We start from the raw sequence: 14929 nt of genomic DNA, 5'->3' as shown, positions 1-14929 counted from the left end.
TGAGAAATGGAAATCCCGCCGCATTTTCCACAAGATTTGGCAGTGGCCCGTGTTATGTACAACTCGGGGCCCTTGAGGGCTGATCTGATGACTGCTTGCTTTGTCGTAGCTGAATCCTGCACCAGGCAGGTGTTCCCATTTCCCGGAATACTAAAGCGCGCCTAAAATCCTAAAGGACCACTGCAGGCTACATGTAACCCATTTGCAGGTTGTCTTCACGTGGGTCCTCGGCCGGAATCCTTCGGCGAATACATAAATAGTGGCAACAGCGCCGCGAATGGACGGATGCAGAGCCATTTGAGCAGCCTGTTCGTGCATGACAGGGGTGGAGAACTAGACCTCAACTTACATACAACCTAGTCCTCTATTGGACAACACTCTCAGGCGACATCTCAGGAAGCCATTCAAGCCTTTCTGTTTATAGAGTTTGTGATCTACGACACGGTGCTGACCACCATCTCCTCGTCATCCCTGACTCCAGGTAATGGAATACTCGGATCAAGTTCACCGAATTCGGAGAGCGAGTTTCTCCGAGCATAACATTGAAAGAAACTTTTAGGAACTAGTCAGCTCAAGTGTTAGCTGAATGTCAGCATCTAGCAAGTCCCACGTAATTCTTATGTTCCCCCCGGCTCCGTAGAAGACCTTATCGCACCCCAAGACCAAGGTCGAGGTTGAATGCAACCTATCTTAGAATGATTCAAGGGATGTATTGTGTGGCAGCTAATCTTGCGTTTCTTCCATTCTGTCGACCCATCGATGTTACATGGGTAGCAAAAAGATTGGGTAGGCGGCTAAAGGAGGCTGGAGGGGCCAGAATATCCGACCACGTACTTACTTGCGTAGGATTCAGTTAGCCGCATGCGGGTGAGAGGCGCGGTAAGCACCATCTTCCATCGAGCCCAGGCCGATGGTTAGACCAGGCTTGCCACATTTGCTTCTTTCCTATCTCGGGGGGAATCCCGTTGAAGATGCCGCGGGCTCAACCGGCCCGTTAGTGACAGACTGCGCCTCGAAAATTCAAAAACAGCCGCCGCCAGCAGGGCTTTATGGTGTATTAGGAGGATGTGCGTGCCGTGGGGCTAAATCCAACAAGATTGACATGACGAGAGGTCTAGCAAGGTCTGTCACATTTTTTGAACCACTCTGATATGATGTAGCATCGGGATTGATTGTTTTAAGCACTCACTATGTTGGATGAATGCTGCATCCATCAATCTTGTGTCATCCATGGATCTTGTGTGGTTGCACAAAATGCTTACCAGCTCTGGTAGGGGTGTGTGAAAGGGCGACAGGGTTGCAGAATACATGCCCGCGGCAATATCAGCTGAATCCTTCGATACCGCATTGTATGTTGAATGGTAATGATTCGAAACTTTTAGATGCATGCCTCGGTAGCTCCATTGGCGACAGCGTATGAAGTTATGCCCCTGCTCCCTCCCTTTGACTGAGACCGGATGGCTCAGATTTTGGTCCCAAACACAGACACATGGTTCAAGCGACAACGGTACAAGTTATCTTTCAGGAACGACAACGTACCGGCGCCACCGTCCCAGTACCCACCTGTTTAATACCATTCGAACGGCTTGTGATATTCGGAACTGGTGAGCCAAAGAAGAGAACAAGCCTCACTACCTTGCATTCCAACTGCCGAATTTTCTGGGACGTGATGCAAGTGCCCGATTTTGAGATATCTGACCATCCTCGTTCGGGACTCGTAAACACAAAGCAGTCGGTAGGGGTTCCAAGAGAATATCTATGCACTTCATAGTGGGACAGTCAATATGTACACTAAGACGAGATTTCGACCATGTCAGAGACGGTCATGCATTTCTAACCGCTTCAGTCTATCTTAAGAGGATACGTCTTCTTCACAGCATCTTTTTCTCGCTCCAGGAATTCCTTGAACGAAGTCAGCGACACCATTGCCCGCAGCTCATCCAGGTTGATGTAGTTGGAAGTAGTCCGCAGCGACTTGTGGGTGTTCGAAAAACCTGTTGATTTCTCTTGTTCCTCGACCTCCGCGTCCGTCAGAAACTTGGCACGTATTGTGCCCGGACGCCCAATGGCATCGGCGAGTTGATCCAGGATATCCTGTATCTTGAGCTGGTCGCTCGCGATGCTCAGTGCGCGCCGATGGTATTGCTCTGGGTTTTGAAGAGCAGCAATGGTGAACTTGGCAATATCCTCGTGATCGGCAAGCGGGAACTCTGACTCCGCTGTGAAAGCCGTGGTCCACTGATGCTCGTCGCGGATTTCCGTGTAGCGCTTGTTCTTGGGTTCCAAGAAGTTGGCCATGAAGAAGGTAGGACGTAGCAGAGTGTAGGATTCGAAGCCGGCATCTTCGACCATCTTCTCAATCGACCTCTTGTTGACCATGTGCTTTTGCATGAACGACCCTGCCGAAACAGCCACACCATCCTCCAACATTGAGACTCCCAAGGTGGTGGATGAGATGACTTGCTTGACACCGGCCTCCTTGGCGATGTTGATAATGCTTTGAGCCTGTCAGGACTTAGTTGGGGCACTTTACATCCATTACAATCCCGTGAGTGGCTAGATGGCACGCACCTGTCTAGGCTCTTGTGTCTGGATATCCCAGTTGGGTGTAAGACACAAGTAAAGTTTGTCACATCCTGCGATACTGGCCTTCAACGCATCGATGTTGTCCCAGTCCCCTTCAGTAAGCTGCACCCCCAGATCGCGGAGACGCACTGCTGCAGGAGAAGTTAGATCTCGCGTTGTTGCGTGCACTTGCCAGCCGAGCTTGAGACATTGCCGAACTAATGCTCCGCCCTGGCAACCAGTGGCACTGCAGACGAAAATTGTGTGCTTTGATGTAGACATGGCTTTGTGGTGGGATAGAAACGGTTGGGATATGTGAAAGTCAGTTTGAGGTCGCGCTTTTTCTGAGACACAGCAGCTGATCGCGAGCTTGTTTATCCACCAAAGCAAACTGTAGCTGAGAAGGTTGGCTCACACCTCCTTGAGCGTGACAAGAACCCTCTCCCGGGGTGCTCCACAGTCCGTCCTCGTCGAACTGACCTGGCCTGCTGACATGCTCATGATGGAAAACTGCGCTCTGAGTATGTCTGGAACAAAACATGGGTGAATGTTGCGATATGCAATTAACGCATCTGCTAGAAATTCGGGAAATGCCGAGGGAAAAAAGGCTCATTGGCGCAGACACAACTTGGCTCCACCACTAGTGCTGAGATGTACGCGACGGCTGCATAATGTCTGCATGATCCTTTACGGCGGGTAACGAATACGATCAAGCGTCAGCCACTAAGTCAAGCTTTGCATGCACAGCAGTTTTTGTGGCGAGACGCCCGGTACGATGACATGTCACATTGCTTACGGGCACCTGCCCACATGGGAATCGCCAAGTGAAAGGGATCTCGCATGTCACGTCTCACAATCAGAGACCCAAGACAGGCTCATCGATACCTTGCAGACAATCATCTCAGAGTGGGGTACCTTCGCTTACAAGGTGGAGAGGGTGTGCGTCTATCCGAGCCATACTGGATGGTCTTCCTTCTGCCCCTGTGGATTCTGTGGGGACATTGACACTAGCAACAACCTAGCTGATGCTCTTATTCCTTCGCATGCACATCCAAATCCTCCAATACTACTTTCAAGGGCTGGAGTTCGCGCTGGCAAGTTGTGAAGGGGGACCGAGAGACTCGAAGACAAAACGCTACGTGCCGCCCCCAAGGCATGGGGCGGGTCTGGCCCCATTGGCGCCGATATCCGGCAACTGTGACGGGCGCACGCACTCTCAGTCACAACATCACAAACGTTTGGGGCCGATACTATTATGTCCACTTTCAGACCTCGGATTTCATTCAGACGTCGGGATTATTCTCAGCTTCGAGAAACGTACTGTTTATTGATGACAAAGTGGCTTATGAGATAATTGCCCTCTTGTGATCTGCTTTCTTGCTCCGCGTAGAGCCACAGCCTTGTTCATTGAATCCCCTGAGCATCTAAGAGTCCTCCGATTCCTCATCACCGTGACAGCGTGTCGGAATCCCACAATGTCGACCCAAAAGCCTTCAGCTCGAATCATTGAACTCGCAAATGCAATCAGTGCATCCACAGCCAAGATTCACGAATCACTGGCTGCCAAGGAGATCGCGCCACCCAGTTTCGACGAAGATGCTTCTTACTCTGTGCCCCAAGAACTCTCAGCGGACTATGATGTGGTGCTCGATGCCACGGCAGAGCTCCATGACTTGCTGCTTGAACCGTTGAATCTCATTCACAGACATTGCGGGGTGAGCGGCCCACTAGCCTTTCTGTAAAAGAAGCTGTAGCTGATTCATGTTTTGTAGCATAATAACCCGGTGTGTATGTTGGCTATTACGACGTTCAAAATAGCGTCAATGGTGCCAAGAAACGGCAAAATATCGTTTGGAGACATCGCCAAGCAGACACCAATGACTGAAGACATGACCACTCGCCTCCTGAGGCACGCCATGACGATGCGAATCTTCCGGGAGCCTGAACCAGGAATGGTCGCTCATACAGCCGCGTCCAAGGTGCTAGTCAACCCAGGAGCAAATGCCTGGCTACAATCTGGTACTGCAGAGATGTGGCCGGCTGCAACTAAGGCTAGTTGAATTCCTCGCCGCTTCAGATTTTACTCCCACTAAACTCGCACATTGCAGATGGTGGAAGCCTTGACGAAGTGGCCAGGATCCCAGGAGCCCAACGAGACTGTGAGTATACTTGCCAGATTTGACATTATACTGACCATCATCTGACACTCTTTTGAATTTTCCAGGGCTATGCATTGTCTAACAACTCCAAAACTCTCTATGAAGTGTTCGGCAAAGATCCAGAGCGGGCTGGACGCTGGGGAAGTGGCATGCAAGTTTTTGTCCAACGCCCACAATTCGATTCTCAGTACACCACCAATCACTACGACTGGGCATCACTGGGAGAAGCCCAAGTGGTATTCTTCGGGGGTGGCTTTGAGCATGTTGCCTTGGCTCTGGCGAGGCAGTTTGGAAATCTAAGTGTCGTTATTCAGACCCTGCCCCAGGTAGTTGAGGCCATGCCAGTCCCAGAGGAGCTAAAAGCAAGAGTCCAACTCATGGCGCACGACCTGTTCAGCCCACAACCTGTCAAAGGTGCTGACATCTACTTTCTCCGCTGGTGCCTTCACAATTGGTCCAACAAACACTGCATCCGTATGTTGCAGGCGCTGGTACCTGCGCTAAAGCACGGGGCGAGAGTGATCATCCAGGAGACCATCATGCCAGAGCCGGGCCAAGCGCCATTGTGGAAGGAGAAGAATACAAGGTAAGTCATTTTTATCGCTCTTTTGCAAGATGCGTGTCTAACTTTGGATTGCTGTTAGGGCCACCGACATTAATATGGCTGCCGCGTTCAATGGCCAGGAGAGAACAACGGCCGAGATTGAATCGCTACTCAAGGAAGCAGATGGCAGGTTCCATCTTGAGGCGATCATTGAGCCATCTGGGTCGGCTCTTGGTATGCTGGACTTCGTATGGCTGGACAAAGCAGGCGAGTAGAGATATGTATCGGGCCGAAGTACGTGATGCCTGAGTGGCTGGCGTTTCCAAATGTCTTACTCCAACTCTGAATAATTCCACAAGTTTCAGACAGGAACGAACCGCCATGGATAATTCTAAGTAACATTGGTGACCGCTGAAGTATATTGACGGCTCTCTAGTTGATGATGACTGATAGTGATTGACAAGGAAATGCATGTGGAATCTCTACGACTCCCACCCATCCGCCTTGATCTCTTGCAAGCACTTCATCAGTCTTTCAAGCCCAACCAGCAACGCCTCTTTTTCCACCGTAAAGCTAATCCGGAACCAACCTAGCTCCTCTGCAAAGTAACTGCTCCCAGCGGATATTCCGACGCCACCAACAATGCAGCGCTTGGAAAGCTTCCTCTCGCGATCTTGGTACATGTCAAGTTCCGATGGTGAAAGCTTGTGTGTCGAAAGGCTGCTACTCTCCTCCGTCTCCTCCGACCCACGAAGATATGACCTAAGATCAACCCAAACAAAACATCCGGCGTTGCTGCTCAAGGCTCAGCTGAGTTTTTAACGGCTTTAATCTTATCTGGTATGTGAACTTACGTGCTCCGGTAATATGAGATCTCGTGTGCGTCCAGAAACTGTGTAATAATCGTATAATGCTCACCCAGAAGCGTGCGGTTCTTAGACGCCAATGCCAGCGAGAAGTCTTCATCCTCGAGCATTTTCGCCCACATGTCCTGAGTGATGTAAGGTGCCCAGCTGAACACACTGCACAGGGGGTTAGCTGGGGCCAGTAAGAAAGTCCATTGGATAAATTACCAGATACTGGTCACTGCTACCAGAAGGCCTTCGTTTCTAGAATGGAGGGCCGCCAGTCGGAATCCGTTTGCACTATAATCTTTGCTCATTCCGTAGGCGACATGGACGAACTGCCGGTCAATGCATCCAGTGAGGTCCAAAGAGAGGATAGAGTTGAAGGGAACAGGATCTATGACATTAGGTGTCTCGTAGACAGATTGTGCAAAGATCTCGTCGCTGATCAAATGTAGTCCATGACGACCACAGAAACGGGCGATCTCTCGAAGCGTCTCCTTTGGCTGCTGGCACATTAGACAAATCCGAGTGGGCGTAGCATTAACTCACGTAGCATCTACCGATTGGATTGTGAGGACTGAAATAGATAGCTGGTCAGTATAAATTTATCACAAAATGAATTCAAACTGAGATTTTCCTTACTTGCTTAATAGCACAGCTCGAGCTTTCAAACCCTCACGAGCCGCTTTTTCTAGTGCAGCCTCCAGAGATTTCCTGTTCATCTCGGGATCAAAGATGTCATCTACACCCTTATAGCCATCAAGGGATTGGAAAGGCGCGGGGATGAGTACGCCTCGCGACCGTTCCTTCGCGGCAGGTACAAATCCCGTGTAGTAAGGAAGCGGAACGATGATGCCTTCTCCCTCGTTGCAAACTGCCCATGTCAGAGCATCAAGGACAGAGATGACTCCAGGAAGAACGAGGACTTCTGCATCGTGAACAGGTTCATAAGCGTGGAATTTCCGATTAAAGAAGGAAGCCAGCGCTTTCTTCAGACGGGGTGACCCCCGAGGGCCTACGCCGTAGCCGAGATGCTGGGTCGGATCGATAGTAAACTTTCCACACGGTCAGAGTCAGGAAGGCCGCTGCTGCATTTTTCCTCTGCGGTGTCTTACATTGCTAGTTATGTACTGGGCGACTTCCGGGTGAAGAAGAGGGTTCTCTGCGACACCCAAGAACACCCTTCGATAGGTTAGTCAGAACTGTAGCCCATGGACTTTGCTGGATAGACTCACAGGCCTTCTGGATTATCAGAGCTCCAGAGATTGGAGAACAGCTTCTCCAAGCTGTCCCATGGCAAAGTTTGGAGAGAGTTCAAGGCCGCCTTGTCGGACAACCCGTACTTTGCAACAGCGTCGCTGACCTCGGGCTGCAAATTTAGACTACTCATGGTGCCGTTGTTGACGATGTATGTCCTCTGATGTGAATTGGTACCGGTGCACTTTAGTCAACCCCTAGTAAGGGGATCAATGTCAAGGAATAAGTAGCTTATGACAGGAATGCACGGCCTGCGTCACTTTCCCCCATTTAAATCCTAAGCGCCGGCAGCATTTTGGCTGGTTTCGTGCAGACCCCTCATCCAATGAAATCGCCGAAGCACTTTTAACAATGTCAGTGGGTTTTCCCATGTGAATTTTGGGTCCAATTTCTCTTAAAATTTCTTGCATGGATACTCCGGTCATTGGACGTAGTCACAGAGACGCGATCTGAGTTGTGACACATGTAATAACTACACTAGATGAGGGAAATCCACAGCTTTAGAAAATGGTTAAATTTAGTAAAAGATACACAAATCTACTTATGCGTCGTATACAGAAATCTATAGAATGAATACATCCAGGGAAGATATGAAGTCGAATCGTCTTGTGACCTGACGTTAATCACCTTTCCAAGCTGCTGTGACGAATCCTATGCCAGGCTGCTGTCGACCTTTCCTTGGCCCTCTGCCGCAGAATCCTCTTCCTTCTTGCGCAAGTCATACCATCCCATGCCCCACAAAGGAATGATACATACCGCAGCCAGACCTGCGGTAACTAAGAATATTCCACGTCAGTATCTTCTGGCTCAGTGTTTTGGGAGTACGAGTGAGATGTATCTTACGGTAGAAAACATTGTTCAGGCTTTCAGCATATGCTCTTAGCACCCCATCTAGATCCTCGGGAGCCACGATATTGCGGAAGGCGGTGGCACCGGCATTGATAATGGCTCTGGCATCGACGTGAGGCACATGCTGACGAATTCCGGACTTGAGGCTCGTGGTAAAGAGAACATTGAATAGCGTCAACGTTATGGTTGGGCCGAGAGCCTGGGTGAGCATGACAAAGGCAATCCCAGAGGATAACTCTTCCCCTGCCAAAGCAGCTTGGACTGCCATGATGGCCTTCGGAAAGTGGACCACGTCAGCATGACTGTATCCAGTAGGCTTTGAATGTGGTGGGAGAGAATGGGTCAAAGTAAATGTTGCTTACCAGCTGCAGACCAGCACCAGAGCCAAAGCCAGCTATGATTTGAAAACCAACCCATTCGCCCGTCGGACTTCCAGGCCCAAGGATGGAGTAGAGGCCGCTCCCAACAGAAAGAAAAACCGTGGAGAAGACTGCTATTGGTATGACATAGCCAATTTTCGTCACTGTAAGTCAGGCAGTAACCTTCATCAGTACATGTAGACAAGGATGCGAACGCGCGCAGGAGATGGAGAGGTCCAAGACGACTTACCAGCACCACCAGCAGCGCCAGCCATGAATAGCTGTGCAAGGATCATGGGGAGGAGATAAACACCACTTAACATGGCACTGGCGTTGTTTACTGCTTGGAAATAAATTGGCAGGTAGTAGATACCTCCGTAAACCGCCGACATGAGGAAGGCCTCATAGACCCCAGACGCGAGGACGTCCCTGCGGCTGATTATAGAGTAGGGGATCATAGCTTCATCACCCCGGTAGCGGTTCCAGAAGAACCAGACAATGAATACCGCGACTGAGCCGCAGAAAAGGCCGATTACCTCGGACGAGTTCCATGGATGACTCTCGCCGCCGAATTGCAGAGCGAGAAGGAGCATCAGGATTGCCGGGGCAAAGAGAACAAAACCGACGAGGTCGAGATGGTGATGCAGCCTTGGGAGGAGCGACCAGGGGTTCTGCTTTGTCTGCTGCTCAGGGATATGGAGCACGACCATGGCGGCTGCCGCGAGGGCGCCGGCGGGCAAGTTGACATAGAAGCCTGGCGGAGTTAGTTGCACTCAGAACAGGCCAGGGTAGGGGCGACATACACCAACGCCATGTAGCATATGATGTAAAGGCTCCTCCGATGAGAGGTCCCACAGCAAGCCCAAGAAGATTGACTATAGGTGCAAGATGGTTCATTAGCTAATGCACACTCGGTACAAAAAGAAAAAAGAAAAAAACAGAAAAGGGGAAAAAAAGGGGGGGATGAGTAGCAGGCGCACTTACTTCCCATGGTGATGCCGAGCAAAGCTAGAACACAGAGCACAGTCAGTCCTCAGCAAGGTAACTCTTCACCAGGAGTTCGAGGCATGCCGATGCTCACCAGGTCTCTTCTCAATGGGTGCACAACTCGACACTATGGTGATGGAGCCATTGGCGATACCAGCCGCGCCCAAGCCCGCCACGAAACGGCCGACAATGAGCATGGCAGATGAGACGGCCGCGCCACAGAGCACGGAACCGATCTCAAATATCGCGAAGAACACCAGAAACGCCCACTGCAACTGTCAGATGATGCTTGGGGAGAAACGAATCACTGGCTGCAAAGGTCATCCTGTGCCACTGACCTTGGTGTTGAAGTGAGTATAGACCCTCCCGGTGAGACCTGCCGGGGCCAAGCTAGAAGCCGAGATGTCAACCGGCCAGATTCATCAAGTACGAATATGGGTCGCGGAAATAGGAAGGGGGAAAGGGGGGGGGGGACAAGGCTCACTGCCCGAATTGGTACGCGCTCGCGTACCAGCCCACGTCGGCCAGGGAGTGGAACTGGTCGGTGATGCGTGGGATTGCCGTGCTGACTATCATAGTGTCAAGTAACATTAGAAAACTCGCGACTGACACGGCGGCCACGATCACGGCGAGCTTCAAGCCGGTGACGTACTCGGCACCTGGCTCTGGTTTTTCATTGTCGGCGTTGGGCACCATACTGACAGCAGTCGTCTCGGAGTCTGCCTTCGAAGCCGACATGGTAGGCTGCTCCTTGGATGTCTCTTCAAGCTTGGCAGTTGCGCTGGTTGCGGTCTCCGGCTCCAACGTGTGGCCGGGGATCGGGAGAGAAGTCATCGTGGGTGTGCGGGTGAACAAACTAGCACCTTTGTTTGCTAGTTGAGCCTCTCGACAACTATGAAACAGGCACCAGAATGTCCTACGTCCAAGGATCTCCTAGGCCACCCAACTGCAGAGCGAGCACTCTAGTGGAAGGAAGATAGTGGGAGCGGGAAAGGATTGAAAGGACGGCAGATCTCGAGGATTCGGGAAAGCTGTCAGGAAATCAACAACATGAGTCTAGGCAGCCTGCCCCTTTCTCACTAGCACTCTATCTCTGAGATAGGTATCGTCTGCGCGAGCATTACAACACCTGGGAGCACGGCTGTGAGGCATGCCTCCCCTGTAACATTACCGGTGGTCGGAAGGACGGCAAGATTTCCACCGCTCTGGACACGGTACTGTTCTGCGACCTGGCAGCGGAGGATTGCAAAGCTTGTCGGTGATTATGATCCGACATTCTTCCCCGTAGCGACCCATCAGGACACGTCGACTGTTGCTGCAATGTGCGATATTGTCTGCATGGCCACCCTCCAGTGCGACAGTACGGCATGCTGTTGCCTCACAGAAATTCTCCAGGGGTCTGTTCGAATACTGTTTCATTGATCATACGTTGGGGGCTAGCGCCGTTCATCCTAGTACAGTTGACGGGAGAACTCCGCAGTGAGACGAGCGCGTTGACTACTCCCTGTTTGAGCTGGCTATTACTAGACACACCCCTCTTGGACACATTTGGAAACTGAAGGCTGTGACAAGCCTCCTGCAACTAAGATCCTTTGTGATGCGCGCATCAAGCTTTGTAGGATCTGGACTAGGGCTTACGGAATACTTGTCATGCAGCTCAACCAACAACCCATATCAGGCAGAACTTCAGGGCTCTGAGAGTGGAGCTCGCTGCGCAACCAACAGACCATCGTGCTCACGAGAGTTGCGCATGCAGAAGAGTGGTACGAGACGCAATACTACCCACCCCTGCGTCTGCACATTTGACTCCTTCGAATGCCTTTGTTTTTTTCGAGCGGGTGTTCTGCCAGTCTGCATGGTACCTAGGTACCAGACACTGAGCGCAAACCGGGCCCAAGGGTTGCTGAGTGTGACGACCGCGTTCGTGAAGGCATTAGACAGTTCGTGTCACTTCTTATCCAGTGTGCCACAATTTACTAAGCATTTCACATTCTGTCCAAAGCAAAGATTTCTGCTTGTGATCATCCCAGTATAGCCTCATAATGGAAGAAGCGTTGGCTAGAGTGCAGGAGCTTGCAGCTCAAGACGAGGATTCCCGTCGCAAAGCGGTCGCAGCCCTACCAAAGTTGGCCTCCTCGCTGGAGAACGTCCAAGAGACCATCAACCGATATGGACATCTGGTACGTGGGTTGTGCCCTCGTATTCCATCACACATAGCTAATTACTCCCAGCATCTCCAATCCGCCATGGTCCAGACGGGAGTCGAGCTGGGTCTGTTCAAGCACCTGAGTGACTCGCCTGAGGGATTGACAGTCGAGCAAATTTCGGACAAGACTGGCGCAGAACGCCAGCTGATTGGTATTTAGCCGCGTTAGATGATATTCCAACAAATGAATCAGGCCCTAACATCTGAAAACAGTACGATCTCTAAGGTATCTCGCCGCCATCGGCTCAGTGGAGGAGGTCGGGAAAGGCCGATACGCCGCCAACCATGTTACCCGAAATCTCAGCGAGAGGTTAGCTGAGCATGGCCTGTCAACTTAGTACGCCCCTTCCAAAAGCCGAGAAACACCTCATTTGGCCAACTGAACTAACCGGGACTCCAGCTTCTATCTCAGTGCACCGCCATTCCAAGCCATCCCCAAGTTCCTCAAGGAAACCAACTACAGACTCCCGGATGACGCTAGTCATACGCCATTTCAACTCGCACTTGGCACCGACAAGTCCATTTTCGAATGGTTCGTTGGACAGCCCGAGTTGCTGGGACACTTCAACAACTACATGGCATTGCACCGCAAGCAAACTGAAGGTCTTTCATGGCTCTCGGTCTATCCCGTTGAGACCGAGGCCGCGGGCAAGCCGGCCGAACAACCGCTATATGTTGACATTGGCGGTGGTATCGGCCATCAGTGCAAGCAATTCAAGGAGAAATTCCCCGACCTGCCTGGCCGTGTGGTCCTGCAGGACCTTCCGCATTCGATTGCTCGGGCTTTTCCCACGCCAGGCGTTGAGAACATGGCGCACGACTTTTTCACGCCTCAACCAGTCTTAGGTACGGGACTCAAATCCTGCTGCAGCATGATGAATGCTGCTTTACGGGTTCTCACCAGTTTGCTCAGTGATACTGACCAGTTTTCATGACACAGGTGCCAAATTTTACTATCTGCATGCAGTTCTGCACAACCAATCTCCGAGCAATCTTCGTAAGCTTCTCGAGAACACGAAAGCGGCTATGGCGGCCGATTCCGTGCTGCTTATCGATGAGATGGTGTTGCCAGAGACCGGTGTAAGTGCAATAGCCGCTTCGATAGATCTGACCATGCTCTCGTCTCTGGCTAGTGCAGAGCGGACCAAGGAAGAGTGGGGAGAATTGCTTGATGATATAGGCCTCGAGATCGTCAAGACTTATACGTACAATGAGCGGACTTACGAGACTGTAATGGACATACGTTTGCCGAAGGCTGCTTGAATATAGATAGATATTGGACATTAGCGTCTCTCAATTTCTCTGGATGTTGGAATTTGAATTTGCTACTGAAACTGTCGAAATTCGAAATTTGTGACTTTGCTTGAAAATGTAGTAGAGAGTCAGCTGGTGTCCTGAAATATTCCTGTAGCGGCGGGAAAGTATGTGAGACCACAGAGTCGCCGTGTGATTGCAATTCTCGGCACCCCAAAAATTCAGCCACCAGGAAGCTCATTACCATCTCAGAGCCAACACCCTCACTGAGGTCCAGGTTGGCCTGGAGCTAGGGTTGCATGTCAAAAGCGGTCCAACCGCCTGGGGTTCGTACCACTGCAACAAAGAGCGCTGGTTGGCTGCCTGCGGGCGTTAACGTGACACAGCGTGCTGCGGCGAATGGTACGTGGGGCTGGCGTACTGTAGCACCATGTCAGACTTAGCTAGTTAAGTATTAATACTTGCCCCCTCTCCCATGCCCAACGTCCAACAGGCCTCTAGACTTGGTAACCGGAGCTCAACCACCACCACCTTTTCCCCATTGTAAAAACTCTTGTGCACCCATTGTGATACCCAGACAACCCCATCATGCCTGCACCCAAGCTTATCTTTGGCGCCGGCCTCTTCACCAAGGACTACGGCTACAACTCTGCCGAGGACGTCAAGCCATGGCTCGACGTCCTGCTGGACAACAAGGCGAAGGGTCTGGTCAACGAGATTGACACCGCGGCTGCTTATCAGCAATCCGAGGGGTACCTGGGCGAGCTCAAGTTCCCGTCACACTTCGAAATTGGCACCAAGGTCTTTGGCGGGGCCAATCCGGCCCAGCCCGCCACCAAGGACGCCGTCGTCGCCCAGGCCAAGGACAGCTTGAGCAAGCTAGGCGTGCAGCAGATCGACATTCTTTTCATACATTGCCCCGACCGCCGTGTCTCGTTTGAAGACACGCTCTCGGGAGTCGACGCCCTCTACAAAGAGGGCGCCTTCAAGCGCTTTGGCCTCGCCAACTACACCCCAGATGAAGTCGAGGAGGTCCTCAAGATCTGCAACGAGAAAGGCTTCGTGCTTCCATCCGTCTTCACGGGTAGCTATAGCGCGGTCGCCCGTCTGCCAGAGGACCGACTGTTGCCCCTCCTCCGCAAGCATAACATCGCCTTCTATGCCTATAGCCCCATTGCAGGTGGTTTTCTGGCCAAGAAATCTCAGGAGTTCCGTGACCAATCGTTTGCTGGCCGTTGGGACAAGTCGGCCATGTTGGGCATGGTTTATCAGTTTATGTATAACAAGCCCAACGCCCTGGAGGCGCTGGACAAGTGGCACGAGATTGCTGCTGCCGAGGGCATTCCGGCTGCAGAGTTGGCGTAAGTCCCCCTTCCGAGTGTGTTTTTTTTTCCTCAACCAAGTATTCCTTGGGCTTCGCGTGGTCGATCCGGCTACACGGAGCACTGTGTTTCTGGATCTTGTCTCTCATGCCTTGATATTCATCTTTATATGCGAATGCTGATTACTGGAACGTGTAGCTATCGCTGGGTGGTCCACAACTCTGCGCTGGATGGTTCATTGGGTGATGGGATCATCATCGGCGCATCGTCTCTTGAGCAGTGGAACAGCAACATTGCTGCGATTCAAAAAGGGCCCCTGAGCGCAGAGACCGCGGCCAAGATTGATGCACTCTGGGGACCGGGCCTTAAGTCAGATTCTCTTCTGGATAATTGGGCAGCTATTGGGGTGATGTCAGCTAAAAAGTAGCCAGCAGCTAGGGCGTGAATCTATGGATTGTGACGGACAGCTACCGGACTTTTGGGATGCAAATCTATTGGTATCCTCACAGATGAAGTCCTCATCCCCCTTAGGCCTGACTGATCCAAATCTTACAAATGCCGAGGCTCGGCGTCTTGTAG

General features: G+C 51.5%; 6 protein-coding genes across 6 annotated transcripts; 3 read left to right on the top strand and 3 right to left on the bottom strand.

The window, feature by feature from the left end:
- Nucleotides 1-1842: 1842 nt before the first annotated feature.
- On the bottom strand, nucleotides 1843-3066 carry INS49_004121 (uncharacterized protein; the record flags this gene model as incomplete). The annotated part of the gene is made up of 2 exons (XM_043164911.1): nucleotides 1843-2497; nucleotides 2981-3066. The coding sequence occupies 2 exons, from the start codon at nucleotides 3064-3066 to the stop codon at nucleotides 1843-1845; spliced, it is 741 nt and encodes a 246-aa protein (XP_043018561.1).
- Nucleotides 3067-4040: 974 nt separating this feature from the next.
- On the top strand, nucleotides 4041-5543 carry INS49_004120 (uncharacterized protein; the record flags this gene model as incomplete). Its single annotated transcript, XM_043164910.1, has 5 exons — nucleotides 4041-4280; nucleotides 4338-4544; nucleotides 4674-4724; nucleotides 4790-5310; nucleotides 5369-5543. 5 exons carry the CDS (start codon nucleotides 4041-4043, stop codon nucleotides 5541-5543), a joined length of 1194 nt encoding a protein of 397 aa, XP_043018560.1.
- Nucleotides 5544-5750: 207 nt separating this feature from the next.
- Nucleotides 5751-7506, bottom strand: INS49_004119 (uncharacterized protein; the record flags this gene model as incomplete). The annotated part of the gene is made up of 7 exons (XM_043164909.1): nucleotides 5751-6063; nucleotides 6123-6290; nucleotides 6342-6619; nucleotides 6677-6693; nucleotides 6796-7171; nucleotides 7232-7298; nucleotides 7352-7506. The coding sequence occupies 7 exons, from the start codon at nucleotides 7504-7506 to the stop codon at nucleotides 5751-5753; spliced, it is 1374 nt and encodes a 457-aa protein (XP_043018559.1).
- Nucleotides 7507-8024: 518 nt separating this feature from the next.
- Nucleotides 8025-10402, bottom strand: INS49_004118 (uncharacterized protein; the record flags this gene model as incomplete). The annotated part of the gene is made up of 9 exons (XM_043164908.1): nucleotides 8025-8149; nucleotides 8217-8496; nucleotides 8585-8745; nucleotides 8832-9335; nucleotides 9385-9456; nucleotides 9566-9589; nucleotides 9663-9837; nucleotides 9907-9958; nucleotides 10053-10402. The coding sequence occupies 9 exons, from the start codon at nucleotides 10400-10402 to the stop codon at nucleotides 8025-8027; spliced, it is 1743 nt and encodes a 580-aa protein (XP_043018558.1).
- A 1208-nt stretch (nucleotides 10403-11610) lies between these two features.
- Nucleotides 11611-13037, top strand: INS49_004117 (uncharacterized protein; the record flags this gene model as incomplete). Its single annotated transcript, XM_043164907.1, has 5 exons — nucleotides 11611-11748; nucleotides 11800-11926; nucleotides 11988-12084; nucleotides 12175-12620; nucleotides 12715-13037. 5 exons carry the CDS (start codon nucleotides 11611-11613, stop codon nucleotides 13035-13037), a joined length of 1131 nt encoding a protein of 376 aa, XP_043018557.1.
- A 579-nt stretch (nucleotides 13038-13616) lies between these two features.
- INS49_004116 (uncharacterized protein) lies at nucleotides 13617-14795 on the top strand (the record flags this gene model as incomplete). The annotated part of the gene is made up of 3 exons (XM_043164906.1): nucleotides 13617-14389; nucleotides 14549-14719; nucleotides 14789-14795. 3 exons carry the CDS (start codon nucleotides 13617-13619, stop codon nucleotides 14793-14795), a joined length of 951 nt encoding a protein of 316 aa, XP_043018556.1.
- Nucleotides 14796-14929: the final 134 nt, after the last annotated feature.

This window comes from Diaporthe citri (genome assembly GCF_014595645.1).
Source record: "Diaporthe citri strain NFHF-8-4 chromosome Unknown scaffold_11, whole genome shotgun sequence".
NCBI lineage: Eukaryota > Fungi > Ascomycota > Sordariomycetes > Diaporthales > Diaporthaceae > Diaporthe > Diaporthe citri.
This window is presented reverse-complemented; position numbering and strand designations above follow the sequence as displayed.